This window comes from Rana temporaria, chromosome 1 (assembly GCF_905171775.1).
Source record: "Rana temporaria chromosome 1, aRanTem1.1, whole genome shotgun sequence".
Classification (NCBI taxonomy): domain Eukaryota; kingdom Metazoa; phylum Chordata; class Amphibia; order Anura; family Ranidae; genus Rana; species Rana temporaria.
In genome coordinates, this window is record NC_053489.1 from 650,979,427 (window position 1) to 650,998,943 (window position 19,517).

The 19,517-nt window shown below is 45.2% G+C and overlaps 1 protein-coding gene across 1 annotated transcript in view; it reads right to left on the minus strand.

Annotated features, from left to right (window-relative positions):
• The window catches only part of SUCLG1 (succinate-CoA ligase GDP/ADP-forming subunit alpha), a 79,944-nt gene extending 63,933 nt beyond the window's left edge, over positions 1–16,011 (minus strand). Inside the window, exon 1 of the mRNA XM_040335498.1 lies at positions 15,876–16,011. Coding sequence (XP_040191432.1) covers positions 15,876–15,909 — 34 coding nt within the window. The 5' untranslated portion in view covers positions 15,910–16,011. The remainder of the gene's footprint in view (positions 1–15,875) is intronic.
• Positions 16,012–19,517: the final 3,506 nt, after the last annotated feature.

Genomic DNA, 19,517 nt, shown 5'->3' on the forward strand with positions numbered 1-19,517 from the left:
AACATAACAATGACCCAAAACACACAGCCAAAGGCAAGAAAGGAGTGGCTCAAGGAGAAGCACGTTACAGGTCCTAAAGTGGCCTAGCCAGTCTCCAGATCTTAATGCCATAGAATATATGTGGAGGGAGCTGAAGGTTCGAGTTATCAAACGTTGGCCTCAAAACCTTAATGACTTAGAGAAGATCTGCAAACCTGGTGGCTAAGGATGAGCTCCAGCGTGTTCACATAGCACACGTGCAGAGCCCGCCAGGAAGTCTGCACGGTGCTGCACTAATCACAGCCAGGGAGACATTGTCCCGAGTCCCGATGCTCGGCTGCAGAGATCGGAAATGTCTCCCTGGCTGTGATTAGCGCAGCGCCGTGCAGACTTCCTGGCGGGCTCTGCACGTGTACTATGCAAACACGCTGGAGCTCATCCTTACTGGTGGCCAACTACAAGAAACGTCTGATCTCTGATTACCAACAAGGGTTTCTCCACCAAGTACCAAGTCATGTTTTGCAAAGGGACCAAATACTTATTTCACTTATTAAAATGTAAATCACTGTATAACTTTTTTGAAATCTGGATATTTTTGTTGTTATTCTGTCTCTCACTGTTAAAATAAACCTACCATTAAAATCATAGAATGATAATTTCTTCGTCAGCGGGCAAATGTACAAAACCAGCAGGGGATCAAATACACTGTGGGGTAGATTCACGTAGGGGCGCGCAATGATACGGCGGCGCAGCGCATCGTATTTACGCTATGGCGGCGTAACTTACAGGAGCAAGTGCAGTATTCACAAAGCACTTGCTCCGTAAGTTGCGGCGGCGTAGCGTAAAAGGGGCCGGCGTAAGCGTGCGTAATTCAAATGTGGAAGGGGGGTGTGTTTTATGTAAATGTATGATGACCTGACGTGATTGACCTGCATGCGCCGTCCGTGTACATATCCCAGTGTGCATTGCTTCCAAGTACGGCGCAACAACGTATTGGTTTTGACATGAACGTAAATTACGTCCAGCCCTATTCGCGAACGACTTACGCAAACGACGTAAAAAATTAAAATTTCGAAGCGGAAACTACGTCCATACTTAACATTGGCTGCGCCTCCTAATAGCAGGAACAACCTTACGCCGAAAAAGCCGAACGTAAACGACGTAAATACATTGCGACGTACGTACGTTTGTGAATCGGCGTATCTAGGTAATTAGCATATTCTACGCCGACAACAACGGAAGCGCCCCTAGCGGCCAGCGGCAGAATACACCCCAAGATACGACGGCGTAAGAGACTTATGTCGTATCTTAGGCAAATGTCGGCGTATCTAGCTTTCTGAATACAGAAAGTAGATATGCCGGCGCAGATTTGAATTTACGCGGCGTAAATTCTATCTGAATCTACCCATAATACATATACATACATACATTTTTATACACACACACACAGTTCGACAAATTCCAGGCTCCAGATCGCCGTTGCGCCTAGAATTAGCAACCTGGCGCAGCACAGCTAAATGAATCTTGTGTGTCCGTGCAGTGCCCCCCCCACACGCGCGATCACGTCGGCCGCACTGCCCGGTAATTGAGGCCGTGGCCTGCTGGAGCGAGATGCACTGGCGCCCTCTTGTGGTGGCCTGGGCTGCGACAAGCAAGACACGGCCCTAGCTATTTTCCGCCGATACGCAACGCTACGATAACATCCGAGAGAAATCTTCGCTGAGCAAGCGGCTTCCGCTTAGCAGAGGTGCCCGTGTGCAAGGGGCCTAGGGTGGCATGAGTTACTGGATCTCCTATCATCCCCATCTTGCTGTACTGTGAGCTGCTGCCCAACACTCCATCAAGCCTTGTACACAAGGCCCGAATGCCGGGCGACATTGGTCGGTTCAATAAAAACTGGCTGCCATTCGGTCCGTGTATACGGCAGCCGGTCCGACAGAAGCCAGCCATTCGGCATGCTAAAAAACAAAACAAAAAAAAAAAAAAACTGGCTTTTAACTTTTCTAGTTGGCTCCCAGATATCAAGCAAAATAACACACCAGACAGGTCAGGGACAGGTCAGGGCCGAATCAACTAATCGATTATGAAATTAATCGATTACAATTTTCATAATCAATTAATCGGCCAGTAACATAATGGGGTTAAAAAAAAAAAAAACTACAATTAGCCCTTTATAGTACAAAAAAGCAAATCGCTACTGTAAATATTACTTTCACTGTCCCACAGTAAAAAAACGAAGTTACTTACTGGTAACGTTCTTTCCCGTAGTCTTTCAGGACAGCCACCTGAGAGACCTTGGCTCCTCCCCTCTGTTGGAAACACCGCGCCAGCCCATAAATTTCCTCCTCCCCTGCTGGTCCTCAGTTCTTTTAGAGCACCTCCAGTTGCTGGGGAGACACAAGAAAACATGATACACATCGTTAACCATATCACAATTCCTGTAAGGAAATCTTATACATACCTTTGGGTGGGTTACCCGGCTGTCCTGAAAGACTACGGGAAAGAACGTTACCAGTAAGTAACTTCGTTTTTCCCCTAATCGTCTTTCAGGACAGCCACCTGAGAGGATAACCGAGCACTTACCCTAGGGCGGGACCACAGCTTGTAAGACCTTACGTCCAAAGGTCTGATCCTTAGCTGACCAAAGATCCACCCTATAGTGTCTTACGAAGGTGGCAAACCTGGACCATGTCGCCGCTTTACAGATCTGCTCCGGCATTGCTCCAGCTCTCTCTGCCTGTGAGGCTGCCATAGACCTTGTGGAGTGCGCTTTGATACCCTCTGGGATCGGTATGCCTCCTAAACTGTAAGCTTTTTCAATGGCTTCTTTTAACCATCTAGCTATAGTGAGTCTGGTAGCTCTATGTCCTTGTCTAGCTCCAGAATGCAAAATAAATAAAGAGTCCGTTTTCCTTAAAGTTTTAGTCACTTCTAAATAATGCAAGACGCATCTCCTGACGTCTAAGCTATGGAATTTCACTTCCTGTTCTCTGGAAGGGTTCGGACAAAATGAAGGTAATATAATTTCTTGTTCTCTATGGAACCTTGAGATTACTTTAGGCAGGAATCCCGGATCCAATCTAAAAATTATACGATCTGCGAAGATCTGAAAAAAGGGGGGTCTGATCGATAGGGCCTCTAACTCACAGACCCGTCTTGCAGTGGTGATTGCCACCAAAAAGACTGCTTTTAGTGTCAGCGTCTTTAGATTGCAATCTTCCAAAGGCTCAAAAGGTTTGGCTGTCAAAGCTTGTAGTACCAAGGACAGGTCCCATTTCGGGAAGACCGAGGTTTGAATAGGTCTCTGTCGGCTCAAGGATCTGAAGAATCCGACTATCCATGGGTCAGATGCTAGCCTTTCCTCTAGGAACACTGACAGTGCGGATACTTGACCTTTTAGCGTACTAAGGCTTAGTCCTTTTTCTACTCCCTTTTGTAAAAACTCTAGGACGGCCACTGAACTCTGTGTATTAAAGGAGTTTTCTGTGCACCATTTGCCAAAGCACTTCCATACCTTTTCATAAATTTTGCGTGTCTCTAACTTTCTACTTTTCAGTAGAGTCGCAATTAAGTGGTTTGAGAAACCCTTTGCTTTCAGCAGTTGCTCCTCAGAAACCACGCGGCCAAGTTCCACTTTTCCACTTGGGGGCAGTATACTGGGCCTTGGGAGAGTAGATCCTCCTGGACTGGCAACAACCAGGGGGGTTCTATAGCTAGCTCTTTCAGTAAAGAGAACCATGGTCTCCTGGGCCAGTGAGGTGCTATGAGAATCAGGTTGGTGTTCTCTGCACGCAGTTTTCGTAACACTTGTGGAATTAATACGGGTGGAGGAAAGGCATAACATGTCCTGAAAGTCCACCTTTGTGCTAAAGCATCCACTCCTATTGCTCCGTCCTCTCTGTTTAGTGAGAAGAAGGTCTTGACCTTTTTGTTCTTCTTGGATGCGAATAAATCCACTTGAGGTGTTCCCCATTTTAGTGTGATCTGCCTGAACACCTCCTGATTTAGTTCCCAGTCGCTTTCCTTCAGCTGAGTTCTGCTGAGGAAATCCGCTACTGTGTTTAAATCCCCTTTTAGGTGGATTGCTGATAGCGAGAGAATATTCCTTTCTCCCCATGTCAGGATTTCTTTCGCTAATGCCCACAGGGTTCCGCTCCTTGTTCCACCCTGCTTGTTTACATAGGCAATAACTGAAGCGTTGTCGGATCTTATTTGAACATGATGTCCCTTCAGTTGTCCCTGGAAGAATTGAAGTGCAAGCCCCACTGCCTTCAACTCTTTCCAATTGGAGGATCTCCTCCTCTCTTCCCCTTTCCAAATCCCTTGGGTTACTTGGGAGCCTAGATGTGCTCCCCATCCTATCCCACTTGCGTCCGTGGTAAGGATTTGGGAAATGGGAAGTGTCCACAGCCGACCTATGGTCAAGTTTTCCACCGTCCTCCACCACCAAAGGGTTCTTTTTACCTGTATCGGTATTCGAACCTGGGTGTCTAAGGACTCCTGCCTGTGGTCCCAAACCTCTAGAAGGAACATTTGCAGTGGTCGGAAATGTAAGGCTGCCCATTGAACAGCTGGGATTGCCGATGTTAGCAGCCCCAGTGTTGACATGATCTGTCTGATGGTACATGGTGAATTCACCTGAATTGCCTTTGTTTCTTTTTGGATCTTTTCTATCTTTTCTTTGGGTAGAAAAATCCTTTGCTGTACAGAGTCTATCACGTACCCCAAGTATGTTATCTGTTGTGTGGGCTTTAGATTTGATTTTTCCACATTTATTAACCACCCTAGATCTTTCAAAAAGATCTGTGTGGTCTCGAGGTTCTTTTGCAACCTCTCTGGGGTTTCTGCGAACAGCAGCAGATCGTCCAGATATGCAATGATGGAAATGCCTTGGACTCGCAAGGGTGCCAGGGCTTCCGCCAGAATCTTGGTGAAGATTCTGGGTGAGGAAGAGAGGCCGAAGGGTAAGGCCTGGAATTGTAAATGTAAGGTTCTGTTTCCCGTCTCTATCGCCAATCTCAGGAACTGTTGGTGGTCCCTGTGTATTGGAACGTGTAAGTAGGCGTCCTTTAGATCTAAGGAGACCAGGAAACAGTTTGGAGGTAGTAGGGCTTTCACTGAGTAAATTGAGTCCATTCTGAACCTCTTGTAGGTTATGGATAGGTTGAGGGGTTTTAGGTTTAAGATTGGTCTGACCTTCCCCGTGGGTTTTAGTACTCCAAAAATGTGGGAGTAGAACCCAAGTCCCCTTTCTTTTTTGGGGACCTCCACTACTACCTCTTGTTTCTTGAGATCCTCCAGGGCTCTCATTAACCCTTCGGCCTTTCTTCTGTCCTTCGGAAGTTTTGTTAAATAAAACTTTTTTGGGGGTGTTCTGGAGAATTCTAGATGATAACCTTCCTTTATGATCCTCAATATGAATCGATTGGAAGTCACCTTTTCCCACTGAGGGAGGAAGTCCCCCAGTCTTCCTCCCACTGTGAGCAATCTGTCATTTCTTATCATAGGCTTGTTCAGGAGCACGAAAAAAAGCTCCTGCTTTGCCTTTCCCTCTCTGGGCCCAGGGTCTTTTCTGATTGTCTACCTTGGGTGTGAAGCGGGGGCCCTTAGGTACCCAATTAAATTTGTTCTGTTTCTTTTTGGTCTGCTGTGGCTGACTCCAGGGTGCTTTGCGTTTCAGCGGAAACGCTTTTTTCTTGTCCGCTGTACGGTCCAGCACTTTTTCTAATCCCGGCCCAAAGAGCAGGTCCCCTGTGAATGGGATGCCGCATAATTTGGTTTTAGACGCGCAGTCCCCCTGCCACGTCTTTAACCATAAGGCCCTCCTGGTTGAGTTAGCTAATGCAGACGATCTAGCTGCCATCCGTACCAGTTCAGCTGAAGCGTCTGCAATATAAGCTATGCCTCTCAACAATGTGGGAAATGAGGCTAGGATTTGGTCTTTTGCCGTCTCCTCCTCAATGTGCTCCTGAATCTGGTTCAGCCAAAATTCCATGTTCCTGGCTACCACGGTGACTGCCATTGCTGGTTTTAAACTACCCAGCGTGGAGTCCCAGGACTTTTTTAGTAATGAATCCATTTTTTTATCCATTGGTTCGGATAGAATGCCCATGTCCTCAAAAGCTAGGTCTGTGTGCCTTGAAACTTGAGAAAAGGCAGCATCCAGCTTTGGTGTCTTATTCCAAATTGAGGATGGGTCATCCGAAAATGGGAATCGTCTTTTCAAAGCTTTGGAAAAGAATGGTTTCCTTTCTGGTTCCTGCCATTCTTTTTTAATTGCTTCGATCAAGACATCATGGACTGGGAAATTTTTACTTTCCTGGTCGCCTAAACCCTCATACATTTGGTCATGCAATGATAATGGTTTTTTCTCTGTTTGAATACCCAGAGTGGCATAAATAGCTTCCAATAAGTGGTCTACATCCTCCAAGGAGAGCTTGTAGCGGGAGGGCTTCCTGGAATCACCTTCCCGAGCCTCCTCCTCTGATTCCTGTGAACCGGACACTGCGCTGTCAGGTTCCTCTTCTAGCTCCTCACTAGGAACTCTTGAAGGGCCTGCACTAGTGGAAGGTCTTACTCCTGGGACTAATGTTGTTGCCTGTACAGGAGGAGCTGACTGAAGCTGCGGGATCTGGAAGTTTTCAAAAAATGTTTTGAATGACCCAAAGGTATTAGAAAGTTCTTTCACTGATGATGCCAAATCACTTTGTTCCGCAGTGTGCTCCTGTACTAACTTATCAATACAGTCGCTACAAATAGCCTTTTTCCATGACTCCCTAAGTGTGACTTTACAGGATGGACATCTTTTCTTTGTACTGTGGGTATTCTTGTCTTTGTCAGTTTTCTGAAAGACACAAGCGAAAATATATACCCCATGATTAGTACCGTAGCCTTCCCCCTGCTCACGGCAGGTGCGCAGTGTCTTCATATGGGCTTACCACACTAGGGGCCCTATGAATCACCCTCTGACACTGAGGGGTTAACCCACCTCCCCCTCCCTATTACCCTGGGGGGGTGTAGAGGGATGGTAGGCTATTTTTTAGGAGAGGGGAAATCCACCCTAGGTTCCCCTTACCTTGCTGTGGCTGGAGCTGGTCTCTGCTGGAGCAACATCTTTCCCCTCTGCTTCCGACATGTCTGCGTCACCAGCGCCGCGTGTGCTGTCTCTACAGCGTCTATGCAGCTCCCTCCAGCCATTGCCTGGCTCCGTCTTTGAGTTTCGCGCCCGGAACCGGAAGCCGCGAACCCGGAAGTACCCGCCCCCATGCCTGAATGACGTCACCCGCCATCGGCTCCGAGCGGTCCTAGTACACAGCGTGGCTTGCGCGTCTGGAATCCCCATTCCTCCGGCAGCCACACACGCTGGTCTAGGACGCTGGCTGTACCTCCTCACACCGCACTCTGTGCATACAAAAACCGGAGCCCCCCCGACTTACACCTGCGCTCAGGGATGTGAGGGTGGCTGTCTTTCAGGTTAGTACCTGTCTCTTTTGTCCAGAGAGCCCCTGCTCCCTTTCAGGACCGTGTTGCCTGAGCCTCCCTTGGCTCTCCTGGCTTGTTCCTATGGTGTCTCCCCTCTGGAGGAAACACAAATAACTGAGGACCAGCAGGGGAGGAGGAAATTTATGGGCTGGCGCGGTGTTTCCAACAGAGGGGAGGAGCCAAGGTCTCTCAGGTGGCTGTCCTGAAAGACGATTAGGGGAAAATTAACCCCTTACAGTAGAGATTTGCTTTTTTTTTTTTTTACTTATTTTTGTTTTTTTAACCCCATTATGTTACTAAACATCTCAGGCCGCGGTCACACTTCTGTTTTTTGGTGCTTTTTGCAGAAACTCACTACAGTTCATTTCCATGGTTTCCTATGGGACACATTCACATCCATGATTTTTTTTCAGCTGCTGCCTATTTGGAAAGGGCGAGGACTTTTTAAACGCAAAACGGTGCTATTTTGTTTTTTTGGGTTCAATATACTTCAATGGAGAAGCTGCAGAAAAGTATGTAATGCGTTTTTGTGGCAATTTGTGTTTTTTTAATCTGCACAAATTGGGCCAAAAAAAAATTAAAAATGATAATTTTTTTTTTTTTTTAAGGCTATTATCCGATTAATCGATACAATAAATCGGCCAACTAATCGATTATGAAAATAATCGTTAGTTGCAGCCCTAGGGGGGAGGGACACAGAAAACACATGGAAGAAGGTGCTCTGGTCAGATGAAACCAAAATTGTTTATAAAAAAGACATGGATGAGCAAGTTTGGGGTGGAGGAACTTGACTGTCCTGACCTCAACTTGATTGAATTAGAGTGGAAGCTGCGAGCCAGACCTTCTTGTCCACATAAGTGGCTGACCTCACAAATGCGCTTCTGGAAGAATGGTCCAACATTCCCATAGACACACTCCTAAACCTTGTGCACAGCCTTCCCAGAAGAGTTGAAGCTGTTATTAGAGCTGCACGATTAATCGAGATAAGATTGCGATCTTGATTCAACCCCCCCATGCGCAATCTCCAGGCTGGATGACCCGTGATTTTCATAGGTCGCCGCCGGTTCCACGTAACCAGCGTGGAACGCAAATGGTGGATACATCGTAACTGACGTCAGCAAACGGAACTGACGTCAGTCTCCAGAGAGTGATGCGGCGCGCTGCTGGACGTCGATCACTGATGCCTGAGCAGTACAAACAGTGTCTCACTCTTGGCCGGGAAATGAGCACAGCAGCGAGTGCGCACGGTGTGAGTGGCAAGTGCACGCCGGATCTGATTTAAAAAAAGTGAGTGAGCTTCCTTCCATGTGCCACTAACTGTACTATAACATATATTATGAACACCGCGCACACCGTGAGTCCGCTTCGCCCAGGCCTGGCTTGCAGCAGATGACAGTCACGGCTATTAAAGGGGTGCATGTGAGCCTGTGAGCCATTTTTCCCAGAATCGTGCAGCTCTAGCTGTTATAGCTGCAAAGGGTGGGCCAACTACTTTGGATTTTAGTCCGACGGATTTGTGTACACACGATCGGATGATCCGACGTAACACATTTGTTGTCGAAAAACTAGAGAACCACGCACAGCCAACATTTGTTGTCGGAAATTCCAACAACAATTGTCCGATGGAGCATGCAGACGGTTGGATTGTCCGATAAAACACGTCCGTCGGATCATTGTTATCGGAAAATCCGATCGTGTGTACGGGCCTTAAAGGGGTTGCCCAAGGACAACAATGAAATTGTAGTATTGAACTTACAAAAGCATTTCTGCCACCTGGTGCCATACGGTGTGTGTATTATACACTATATTACCAAAAATATTGGGACATCCCAGTCTTAAAGGGATTGTAAAGGTACATTTTTTTTTTTCCCCTAAATAGCTTCCTTTACCTTAGTGCAGTCCTCTTTCACTTACCTCATCCTTCCATTTTGCTTTTAAATGTCCTTATTTCTTCTGAGAAATCCTCACTTCCTGTTCTTCTGTCTGTAACTCCACACAGTAATGCGAGGCTTTCTCCCTGGTGTGGAGTGTCGTGCTCGCCCCCTCCCTTGGACTACAGGAGAGTCAGGACGCTCTCTACGTTGCAGATAGAGAAAGGAGCTGTGTGTTAGTGGGCGTCCTGACTCTCCTGTAGTCCAAAGGAGAGGGCGAGCACGACACTCCACACCAGGGAGAGCCTCGCATTACTGTGTGGAGTTACAAGACAGAAGAAGAAGTGAGGATTTCTCAGAAGAAATAAGGACATTTAAAAGCAAAATGGAAGGAGGACTGCACTAAGGAAAAGGAAGCTATTTAGGGGAAACAAAATTGTACCTTTACAACCCCTTTAAGACTGGGATGTCCCAATATTTTTGGTAATATAGTGTATAATACACACACAGTATGGCACCAGGTGGCAGAAATGCTTTTGTAAGTTCAATACTACAATTTCATCGTTGTCCTTGGGCTCTGTTCACACCATGTAGATGCGACAGTGTGCATGCATGCATTTCAATGCATTTTCTGTGAGTCGTGTGTAGAGCTGCCCATTCATTTTGGGCGGCTGCCCTATGAATAAGAAAAGTGCAAAAGAAGTCCCAGACTCATGCAAAAATATTATATATATATATATATATATATATATACAGGTAGTGCAGAATTATTAGGCAAGTTGTATTTTTGAGGATTCATTTTATTATTGAACAACAAACATGTTCTCAATGAACCCAAAAAACTCATTAATATCAAAGCTGAATATTTTTGGAAGTAGTTTTTAGTTTGTTTTTAGTTTTAGCTATTTTTGGGGGAAATCTGTGTGTGCAGGTGACTATTACTGTGCAGAATTATTAGGCAACTTAACAAAAAAAATATATATACCCATTTCAATTATTTATTTTTACCAGTGAAACCAATATAACATCTGAACATTCACAAATATACATTTCTGACATTCAAAAACAAAACAAAAACAAATCAGTGACCAATATAGCCACCTTTCTTTGCAAGGACACTCAAAAGCCTGCCATCCATGGATTCTGTCAGTGTTTTGATCTGTTCACCATCAACATTGCGTGCAGCAGCAACCGCAGCCTCCCAGACACTGTTCAGAGAGGTGTACTGTTTTCCCTCCTTGTAAATCTCACATTTGATGATGGACCACAGGTTCTCAATGGGGTTCAGATCAGGTGAACAAGGAGGCCATGTCATTAGTTTTTCTTCTTTTATACCCTTTCTTGCCAGCCACGCTGTGGAGTACTTGGACGCGTGTGATGGAGCATTGTCCTGCATGAAAATCATGTTTTTCTTGAAGGATGCAGACTTCTTCCTGTACCACTGCTTGAAGAAGGTGTCTTCCAGAAACTGGCAGTAGGACTGGGAGTTGAGCTTGACTCCATCCTCAACCCGAAAAGGCCCCACAAGCTCATCTTTGATGATACCAGCCCAAACCAGTACTCCACCTCCACCTTGCTGGCATCTGAGTCGGACTGGAGCTCTCTGCCCTTTACCAATCCAGCCACGGGCCCATCCATCTGGCCCATCAAGACTCACTCTCATTTCATCAGTCCATAAAACCTTAGAAAAATCAGTCTTGAGATATTTCTTGGCCCAGTCTTGACCTTTCAGCTTGTGTGTCTTGTTCAGTGGTCGTCGTTTTTCAGCCTTTCTTACCTTGGCCATGTCTCTGAGTATTGCACACCTTGTGCTTTTGGGCACTCCAGTGATGTTGCAGCTCTGAAATATGGCCAAACTGGTGGCAAGTGGCATCTTGGCAGCTGCACGCTTGACTTTTCTCAGTTCATGGGCAGTTATTTTGCGCCTTGGTTTTTCTAAAAGGTTCTCGTGACCCTGTTGACTATTTTGAATGAAACGCTTGATTGTTCGATGATCACGCTTCAGAAGCTTTGCAATTTTAAGAGTGCTGCATCCCTCTGCAAGATATCTCACTATTTTTGACTTTTCTGAGCCTGTCAAGTCCTTCTTTTGACCCATTTTGCCAAAGGAAAGGAAGTTGACTAATAATTATGCACACCTGATATAGGGTGTTGATGTCATTAGACCACACACCTTCTCATTACAGAGATGTACATTACCTAATATGCCTAATTGGTAGTAGGCTTTCGAGCCTATACAGCTTGGAGTAAGACAGCATGCATAAAGAGGATGATGTGGTCAAAATACTCATTTGCCTAATAATTCTGCACTCCCTGTGTGTATATATATATATATATATATATATATATATATATATATATATATATATATATATATATATATATATATATTCACACTGCGACGTACGGTGCTGCACCAGGGTTTGACTAAATCTGGACGCTAGGGCTGCACAATTCTGGTCAAAATGAGAATCACGATTCTTTTGCTTAGACTAAAGATCACAATTCTCGCACGATTCTCAAAAAATGTATGCCAGAACCCCCCCCCCAAAAAAAAATAATAAACCTGTGATTTATCTGAAAAATATGAATATATAAAAAAAAAAAAAAAAAAAAAAACAGTGATATGTCTATAATGTTAAAGATCATATAACTCCTATGAAAAAAGCAGAATCAAACTTTGATTCTGCTTTTTTCATAGGAGCTATATGGTCTTTAACATTATAGACATATCACTGGTCTCTTTTTTTTATAGATCAGCGCATGGATACACACAGTTGTACAGAACTGTGAGAAGGATTAATACATCACAAGCAGTACCGCCGGCAACCACTGGGTGGCGCATGGATACAAACTACTGTTGTACAGAACTGTGAGACTTGAAGCTCAGGAATCTATCCAGCGGCGCAGGCTGCTGACGTCAGTTTTGATATCGGCGGCTTTTGCGTTCCACGCTGGTTACGTGGAACCAGCGGTGAAAACAGAAGAATCGCGGGTGGGGAGAATCGTGACTCTCTCCGTGATTAATCGTGCAGCTCTACTGGGCGCCAGGTCGCAATTGTGACTAGAATTAGCGACCTGGCGCCTGGGGAAGAAAGCATAGGCCTGCAGAAGGCCGCAAAGCCGCGGCCTCAATTACCGGCCGGCGGGGGAGGTGGGGGCGCACAAAGACGCAGGGTGGTGCGCACAAAGACGCAGGGTGGCGCGCACAAAGACGCAGGGTGGCGCGCACAAAGACGCAGGATCCTGTGTGCCCCCACCTCCCTCGCCGCGCTCCTAGATTCCAAGCAAATTTGTCAAACCCTGTGCTGCATCAATATTCATTTTGCCACGTGCTTCAGCAGCACCAGTTGTTTCCTCTCTATGTACAAAGGTAAACTCAATGCAGATATCTCCAAGTCACTTCACTCTAAAAAAAAAAAAAAAATTGCAGGGAATTGGAAGTGTGTGCAAAAGTTGAGTTTTGCTGCAGTTTGAAGAGACTCAGAACCTGAAAAGTCTGTTTGACGCTTGTGGAAAGGTTAATGAACACTCAGCAATGGATTCCTGCTGACAGCTCCTTCACCCATCGGCATGGGAGCAAAGTTCACGGGAACGGCTCTGTCAGCAGGTAAATGGAGTATGGAGATTACAGCCGTGCACTTTGCTCACACCTCCCACCCGGGAACCCTTCTTCCATTCAGCAAAGCAAATTCTAACACTCAACTCCTCAGGGACTAGTGAGGTAGAGTTGGAGTAACTAGATAGAGAGACAAGTATCGAAATCTCTACTCTTCAGCCAAATTAAAGGTTTTTACTGCAGTCCAGGATCTGCTGGGGAACTTTCCCTTCAGGTGAACGCCAACAGGGCAGCACAGTGGGTGAGTGGCGAGCATGTCCTCCCTGTGCTTGTACCGTATGCTTCCCAGACTCCAAAGACGTGCCGGTAAAATTAATTAGCGCAGCAACAATGACGACTTCCTGGCGGGCTCTGCACGTGCGGCTGCGAACACGCCCGAGCTCATCCTTAGTATCGAGTGCATATTAGAGCTGCGCGATTAAGACCCCTTTCACACTGGCGCATTTTTCATAAAGTGCCTAAAAGAAGCTGCATCTGCAATACCAATGTGAAAGCCAGAGTGCTTTCAGAGCCCTTTCACTGGCTGGTAAAACGCCGCCAAGACCCCTTTCACACTGGGGCGTTTTCAGGTGCTTTGGTGTAAAAAAATGCAACACTCCTAAAGCGCCTTTTTCACTGGCTACGAGTAAGCATCACATGATGCGAAACATGTCAGCTCTTTTTTCCCTAGTCCACTTCTTGTTTGACTGCATGAATTTTGGCTGTTTTTTCCATATTAATTTTTGTTGTTTTTTCATGTTTTGAATAAAGACATCGTTTTTTGAGGAGTGCGGCGATCCAGGATTTTTCTTTCATCCCATGCTAATTGAGCACAGCCAGCACCCTCTTGGTTTGTTGGGATGGAGGCAACGGGGATTAATTGTTTTATATAGAGCGGTATACTTTTCTTCACTCCTAAAGCGCTGCAAAGAAGCTGCTTGCAGGACTTTTTTTGACGCTCTGCCAGCGCAGCGCCTCAGTGCGAAAGCACTCGGGCTTTCACATTGGGATTGCAGATGCAGCTTCTTTCAGACTTTTTTTTTTTTAACGCTAAAGCGCCTGAAAAACGCCCCAGTGTGAAAGGGGTCTAATCGGGAAGAATCGAAGTCCCATTTTTTTTTCCTTCCTGACCATCAAAACAACATGTCACCATTGTCTTTAACAAGTGCAGAGAGTTCTCACAGCTGGAAAAACAAAATCCAGGCAGCCTGACAAGTTTTAATACAACAGGAGAATAAGTGGAAACAAAGTAGCTCTTCGTTCTTTTATTAAAGGAAAGAACTCCTGGCATGTAGATGAAGGAAGTTTAACCATTTAAAGACCAAAGTAGATCAAAGAGTAAAAAAAAGAAACATTTTCTGCTATATTATATATACACACACACACATACATACATACATACATACATACATACATACATACATACACACACACACACACACACACACACACACATATACATACACACACATAATTATATATATAAGCAGAGACCCCAGAGAATAAAATGGTGGCTGTTGCAATATTTTATGTCACACCGTATTAGCGCAGCAGACTTTCAAACGCAATTTGAAAAAAAATACACTTTAATGAATTAAAAAAAACGCAAAGTTTGCCCATTTTTTTTGTATAATGTTAAAGATGATGTTACACCACGAGAATCGTGATCTTTATTCTAAGCAAAAATAAATAAATTGTGATTCTCATTTTAGCCAGAATGGTGCATCTAGTGCAGGGGTCTCCAAACTTTTCAAACAAAGGGCCAGTTTATTGTCCTTCAGTCTTTAGGAGGGCCGGATTGTGGGCAGAAAATTTCCCGGGCCCAGCATCAGTGAGAATAAATAGGGCCTCAGGGTTCATGGTCAGTAGGAGGAGGAGTCGTGCCCCTATTAGTAGGAGGAATAGTATCCCATCATTGGTATCAGTGGAAGAAATAGTGCCTCCTTGTTGGCGTCAGTGGAAGAAATAGTACCCCAAGGGCCGAATAAAGGCTAGCAAAGGGCCACATCTGGCCCCCAGGCCGCAGTTTGGAGACCCCTGATCTAGTGAATACTATAGTGTACTTCAGGGGTAGGCAACATAGGGCCCTCCAGCTGTAGCTGGAACTACATTTCCCATGAGGCATTGCAAGGCTGGCAGTTACAATCACTCCCAGAGGCATGATGGGACTTAAAGTTCTGCAACAGCTGGAAGCCCCAGGTTGCCTACCCCCCTGCTGTACACGGACATACTTTTCAGTAAGCCAACATTTCTGTATTAAAAATCTTTTATCATTTTTAATTGGCCTTATGTAATATCCTAATTCTCTGAGATACTGAATTTGGGGTTATAACTATCTGTAAGTCATAATCATCAAAATTTAAGAAATGCTTGAAATATATCACTCTGTGTGATATATAAACAAATATTTCACTTTTGAATTGAATTACTAAGAATAAAATGAATTGTTTGATGATATAGAATCTAATAAAATTAGAATATAATAAAAATATATATATTTTATTATTATATTCTAATTTTATTAGATTTTATATTATATATGAAAAAAATCATTTTATTCTTAGTAATTCAATAGTGAAATACTTGTGTGTGTATATATATATATATATATATATATATATATATATATATATATATATATATATATATATATATATATATCACACACACAATTTTATTATTAATAATATATATTTTTTTTTATAGAAGACACACAGAGCCCAGTGTTTGTATGGAGCCCCCATACAGCACCCCAATGCCCTCCCCAGCCAGCAGCTGACCCCCAGTAGCTCTCAGGCCCCAGTGTCTGGCCAGTCAGGGTCACACACTGGTAGGGCATGCTGGGTCTTCTAGTTCTCTCCCCCACAATGACACACACATGCACAGCCCTCCCCTCCTCTCCCCCACCATGAAGGCGGCTCACACACAGCCCCATTGACACTCACATAGCAGCCGGGTGATAAGCCTTCCCTGGAACATGTTGTTGGGTCCTTCACCAATGACAGCCCGGGCCTGCAACTAGAGGAAGGAAGTCAAGGGGTCCTCAGAGAGACGGCGGGGCTGCCTTCTGTACTGCCTGACTGGGGAGGAGCCTTTCACAGCCGCGTCACTTCACACTACTCGCAGTCTACGCCTTCGTAGCCCGCAGCGCTGATATTCCAAGTGACGGTGATGGAATTCCGATATTCTAATTGGGCTTTGTCAGAATTTACATATTATTTTTTCTTAGGGCAGCTACACAACGTCAGCGGGGATGACATTTCCAAAGTTCTGTTTGCTGGTGGTAAAGATCCCCATTGAAAAGTGTCTCCATAACTACGGTACAGGAGTGAGGGGGCGGCCATGTTTCCGGAGCCTGGAGTTCCATCATGTGTAAGGGGTAAGGCTACAACAAAATGGAGGCTTCTCTGGAGACAAGTTAGAGTTCATGAACTTGCCAAAGTGCTTCACATTTGACATACCATCAGGAGAGATAGTAAAGTGTGTCCTCTAAGACAGGAAAAGGTGGAGAATAGTCCTCAGCTTTGCAATCTTATTGCACAATTTCCTTCAGATCTACCTATGTGTAGTGTGATTGGATACAAATTGTATGAATTATCTGGGCACTTCAGCCCAAGAAGGATGACCAGTTATTTTTTGCGATTCAGCGCTGCATTTCTTTAACTGACAATTGCGCGGTCGTGCGATGTTGTACCCAAACAAAATTGACGTCCATTTTTTCCCCACAAATAGAGCTTTATTTTGGTGGTATTTGATCGCGGTTTTAATTTTTTTGCAATATAAGCAAAAAAAGAGCGACAATTTTTTACTTTGTGCTATGATAAATATCCCCCCCACCGAAAAAAATGTATTCATCAGTTTAGACCAATATATATTCTTCTACATATTTTTGGTTAAAAAAAAAAAAAAATCGCAATAAGCGTTTATGGATTGGTTTGCACAAAAGATATAGGGCCAGATTCACAAAGAACTTACGCCGGCGTATCTATTGATACACCGCGTAAGTTCTACGATGCGCCGTCGTATCTTTGTTTTGTATCCACAAAACAAGATACGACTGAATGTGGGCTCAATCCGACTGGCGTACGTCTTAGTACGCCGTCGGATCTTAGCTGCATATTTACGCTGGCCTCTAGGTGGCGTTTCTGTTGATTTCCACGTAGATTATGCAAATTAGCTAGTTACGCCGATTCTCAAACGTACGTCCGCCCGGCGCTTTTTTTTTACGTCGTTTACGTAAGGCTTTTTTCGGCGTAACGTTACCCCTGCCTCTGTGAGGTGTACGCAATGTTAGGTATGGACGTCGGGACAGCGGCAAATTTTCCGTCGTTTGCGTAAACCATAGGTCTTCAAACTATGGCCCTCCAGTTTTTCAGGAACTACAATTCCCATCATGCTTAGTCATGTCTGTGAATGTCAGTGTGTTACAATGCCTCATGGGATGTGTTGTTCTACAACAACTGGAGGGCTGTAGTTTGAGGATCCCTGGCGTAAACCGTTCGCGAATAGGGCTTTGCGTAAGTTACGTTCACGTCGTCTAGGCATTGAGTGGGCGTAATTTAATTAGAAAATTCAACGTGATACTGAGCATCCGCGCGCATGCGCCGTTTGAAAAAAGCGTCATTTACGTGGGGTCATGCTTAGTTTACATAAACACGCCCCCTGTTCCTCATTTGATTTAGGCGCGCTTACGCCGGCACATTTACGCTACGCCGCCGTAATTACGGCGCAAATTGTTTCTGGATAAGGAAACTACGCTCTAAGTTACGGCGGCGTAGTGTATCTGAGATACGCTACGCCTGCCTAAAGATAGGCAGTTCTTTGTGGATCTGGCCCATAGCGTCTACAAAATAGGGGGAGATTTATAGCATTTTTATTTATTTTTTTTACTAGTAATGGCGGTAATCAGTGATTTTTAGTAGGACTGCGACGTTGCGGCGGGCAGATCGGACACTTTTGCCACTTTTTTTGGGACCGTTGATATTTATACAGCGATCAGTGCTATAAAAATGCACTGATTACTGTGTAAATGTCACTGGCAGGGAAGGGGTTAACACTAGGGGGTTGATCAAAGGGTTAAGTGTTCCCTCATGAGTGTTTCTAACTGTGGAGGGAGGGGACTGACTGGGAGTAGAGAGAGATCTTGTCACTGTTCTCAGTATTTGGGGGTTTTTTTTGTCTGTAGGCGGAGTATTATGTTAATTAGGGGCAGGGCATTCCTTTGTAGGCATGGTCTAATGGGAGTTCAATAGTGTGGCGTGTGAAGGGTGGTTTCAATTACGCTAAAGGGCGTGGCTTAAAGGGGGTTTGGTTAAATAGAGTCTGAGATGACTTACATAGTGGAGAATGTGGTAATATATAGGGAAAGAGGGATGGAGGGAGAGAGAAAGACCATAATGTGACCAGCTCACCCATTGGCTGGGACGCACTGCAGGCCGCTTCCTTCTACCTCCTCAGCCAGTAGAAGACTGAAGTTATCTATTACATCCCTCCTTCTCACTCCATCACCCAGTCCTAACTACCAGCTCACCCAGCTTACTATATGGGCGGCCCAGGAGGACACCAGTAGGTGGATTCAGAAAGAGTTAGGCCGGCTTAGCTACAGATAAGCCGACCTAACTCTGAATCTAAGCCGGCCTATGTTTAAGTGTATTCTCAAACAGAGATACACTTAAACATACCTAAGATAGGCTGGCTTGCGCCATTCTATCTTAGGCTGCAATGTTTCTTTTGCCCGCTAGATGGCGCTGCCATTGCGGCCGGCCTAGATTATGTAAATGAGGGGCTACGCCGATTCCCGACGATTTACGAGCGTACGCCGGGCCTACGCGGTCGAGTTACGTTGTTTCCGTACGCGATAGGCCGCCTAAAGTTATTCCACCTATGAGGTGGAATAACAATGTTAAGTATGGCCGTCGTTCCCGCCGCGAGGTTCGAATTTTTTACGTCGTTTGCGCAAGTCGTCCACGAATCGGGATTTACGTCGTTTACGTACGCGTCAAAATCAATAGGCCCGTACGGCCTACTTAGCCGCAATGCGCACTGGGAAATGTAGTCGCCCGGTGTATGCGCAGTGTAAAAAACGACAAAAAACGTGAGGTCAAGCCTCATTTTAATAATACACGCCCCCCTCCCAGTCATTTGAATTAGGCGCGCTTACGCCCGCTCGTTTTAGGCTGCGCCGCCTAAAATTTGAAGGTAAGTGGTTTGAGAATCACTTTTAACCTAAATAATTTAAGGCGGTGTAGCCTAAAAAGAGTAGGTTAGGCCGTCCTAATTTTAGGCGCCCCTACGTGAATCTACCCCCAGGTGTCGGCGGAGCGATGCAACATTTTTATCAGACACCCCAGCCCGGTTACACTGCTCCTGTGTCTGCAAGGACCGGTACCCGGCCTGGTACCCTGGCACACCCATTTAGTCAACCCTCCTCTCTCATTCATAAAACATAGGCTACTGTGTGGAGCACATTCATAAAATGTAAACCAAGGTATGGAACCCCTTCATAAAACGCGAACTGTGATGTGGATCCCATTCATAAAATGGAAGTAACAGTGTGGAGCCCATTCATAAAATGCAGACCATGATGT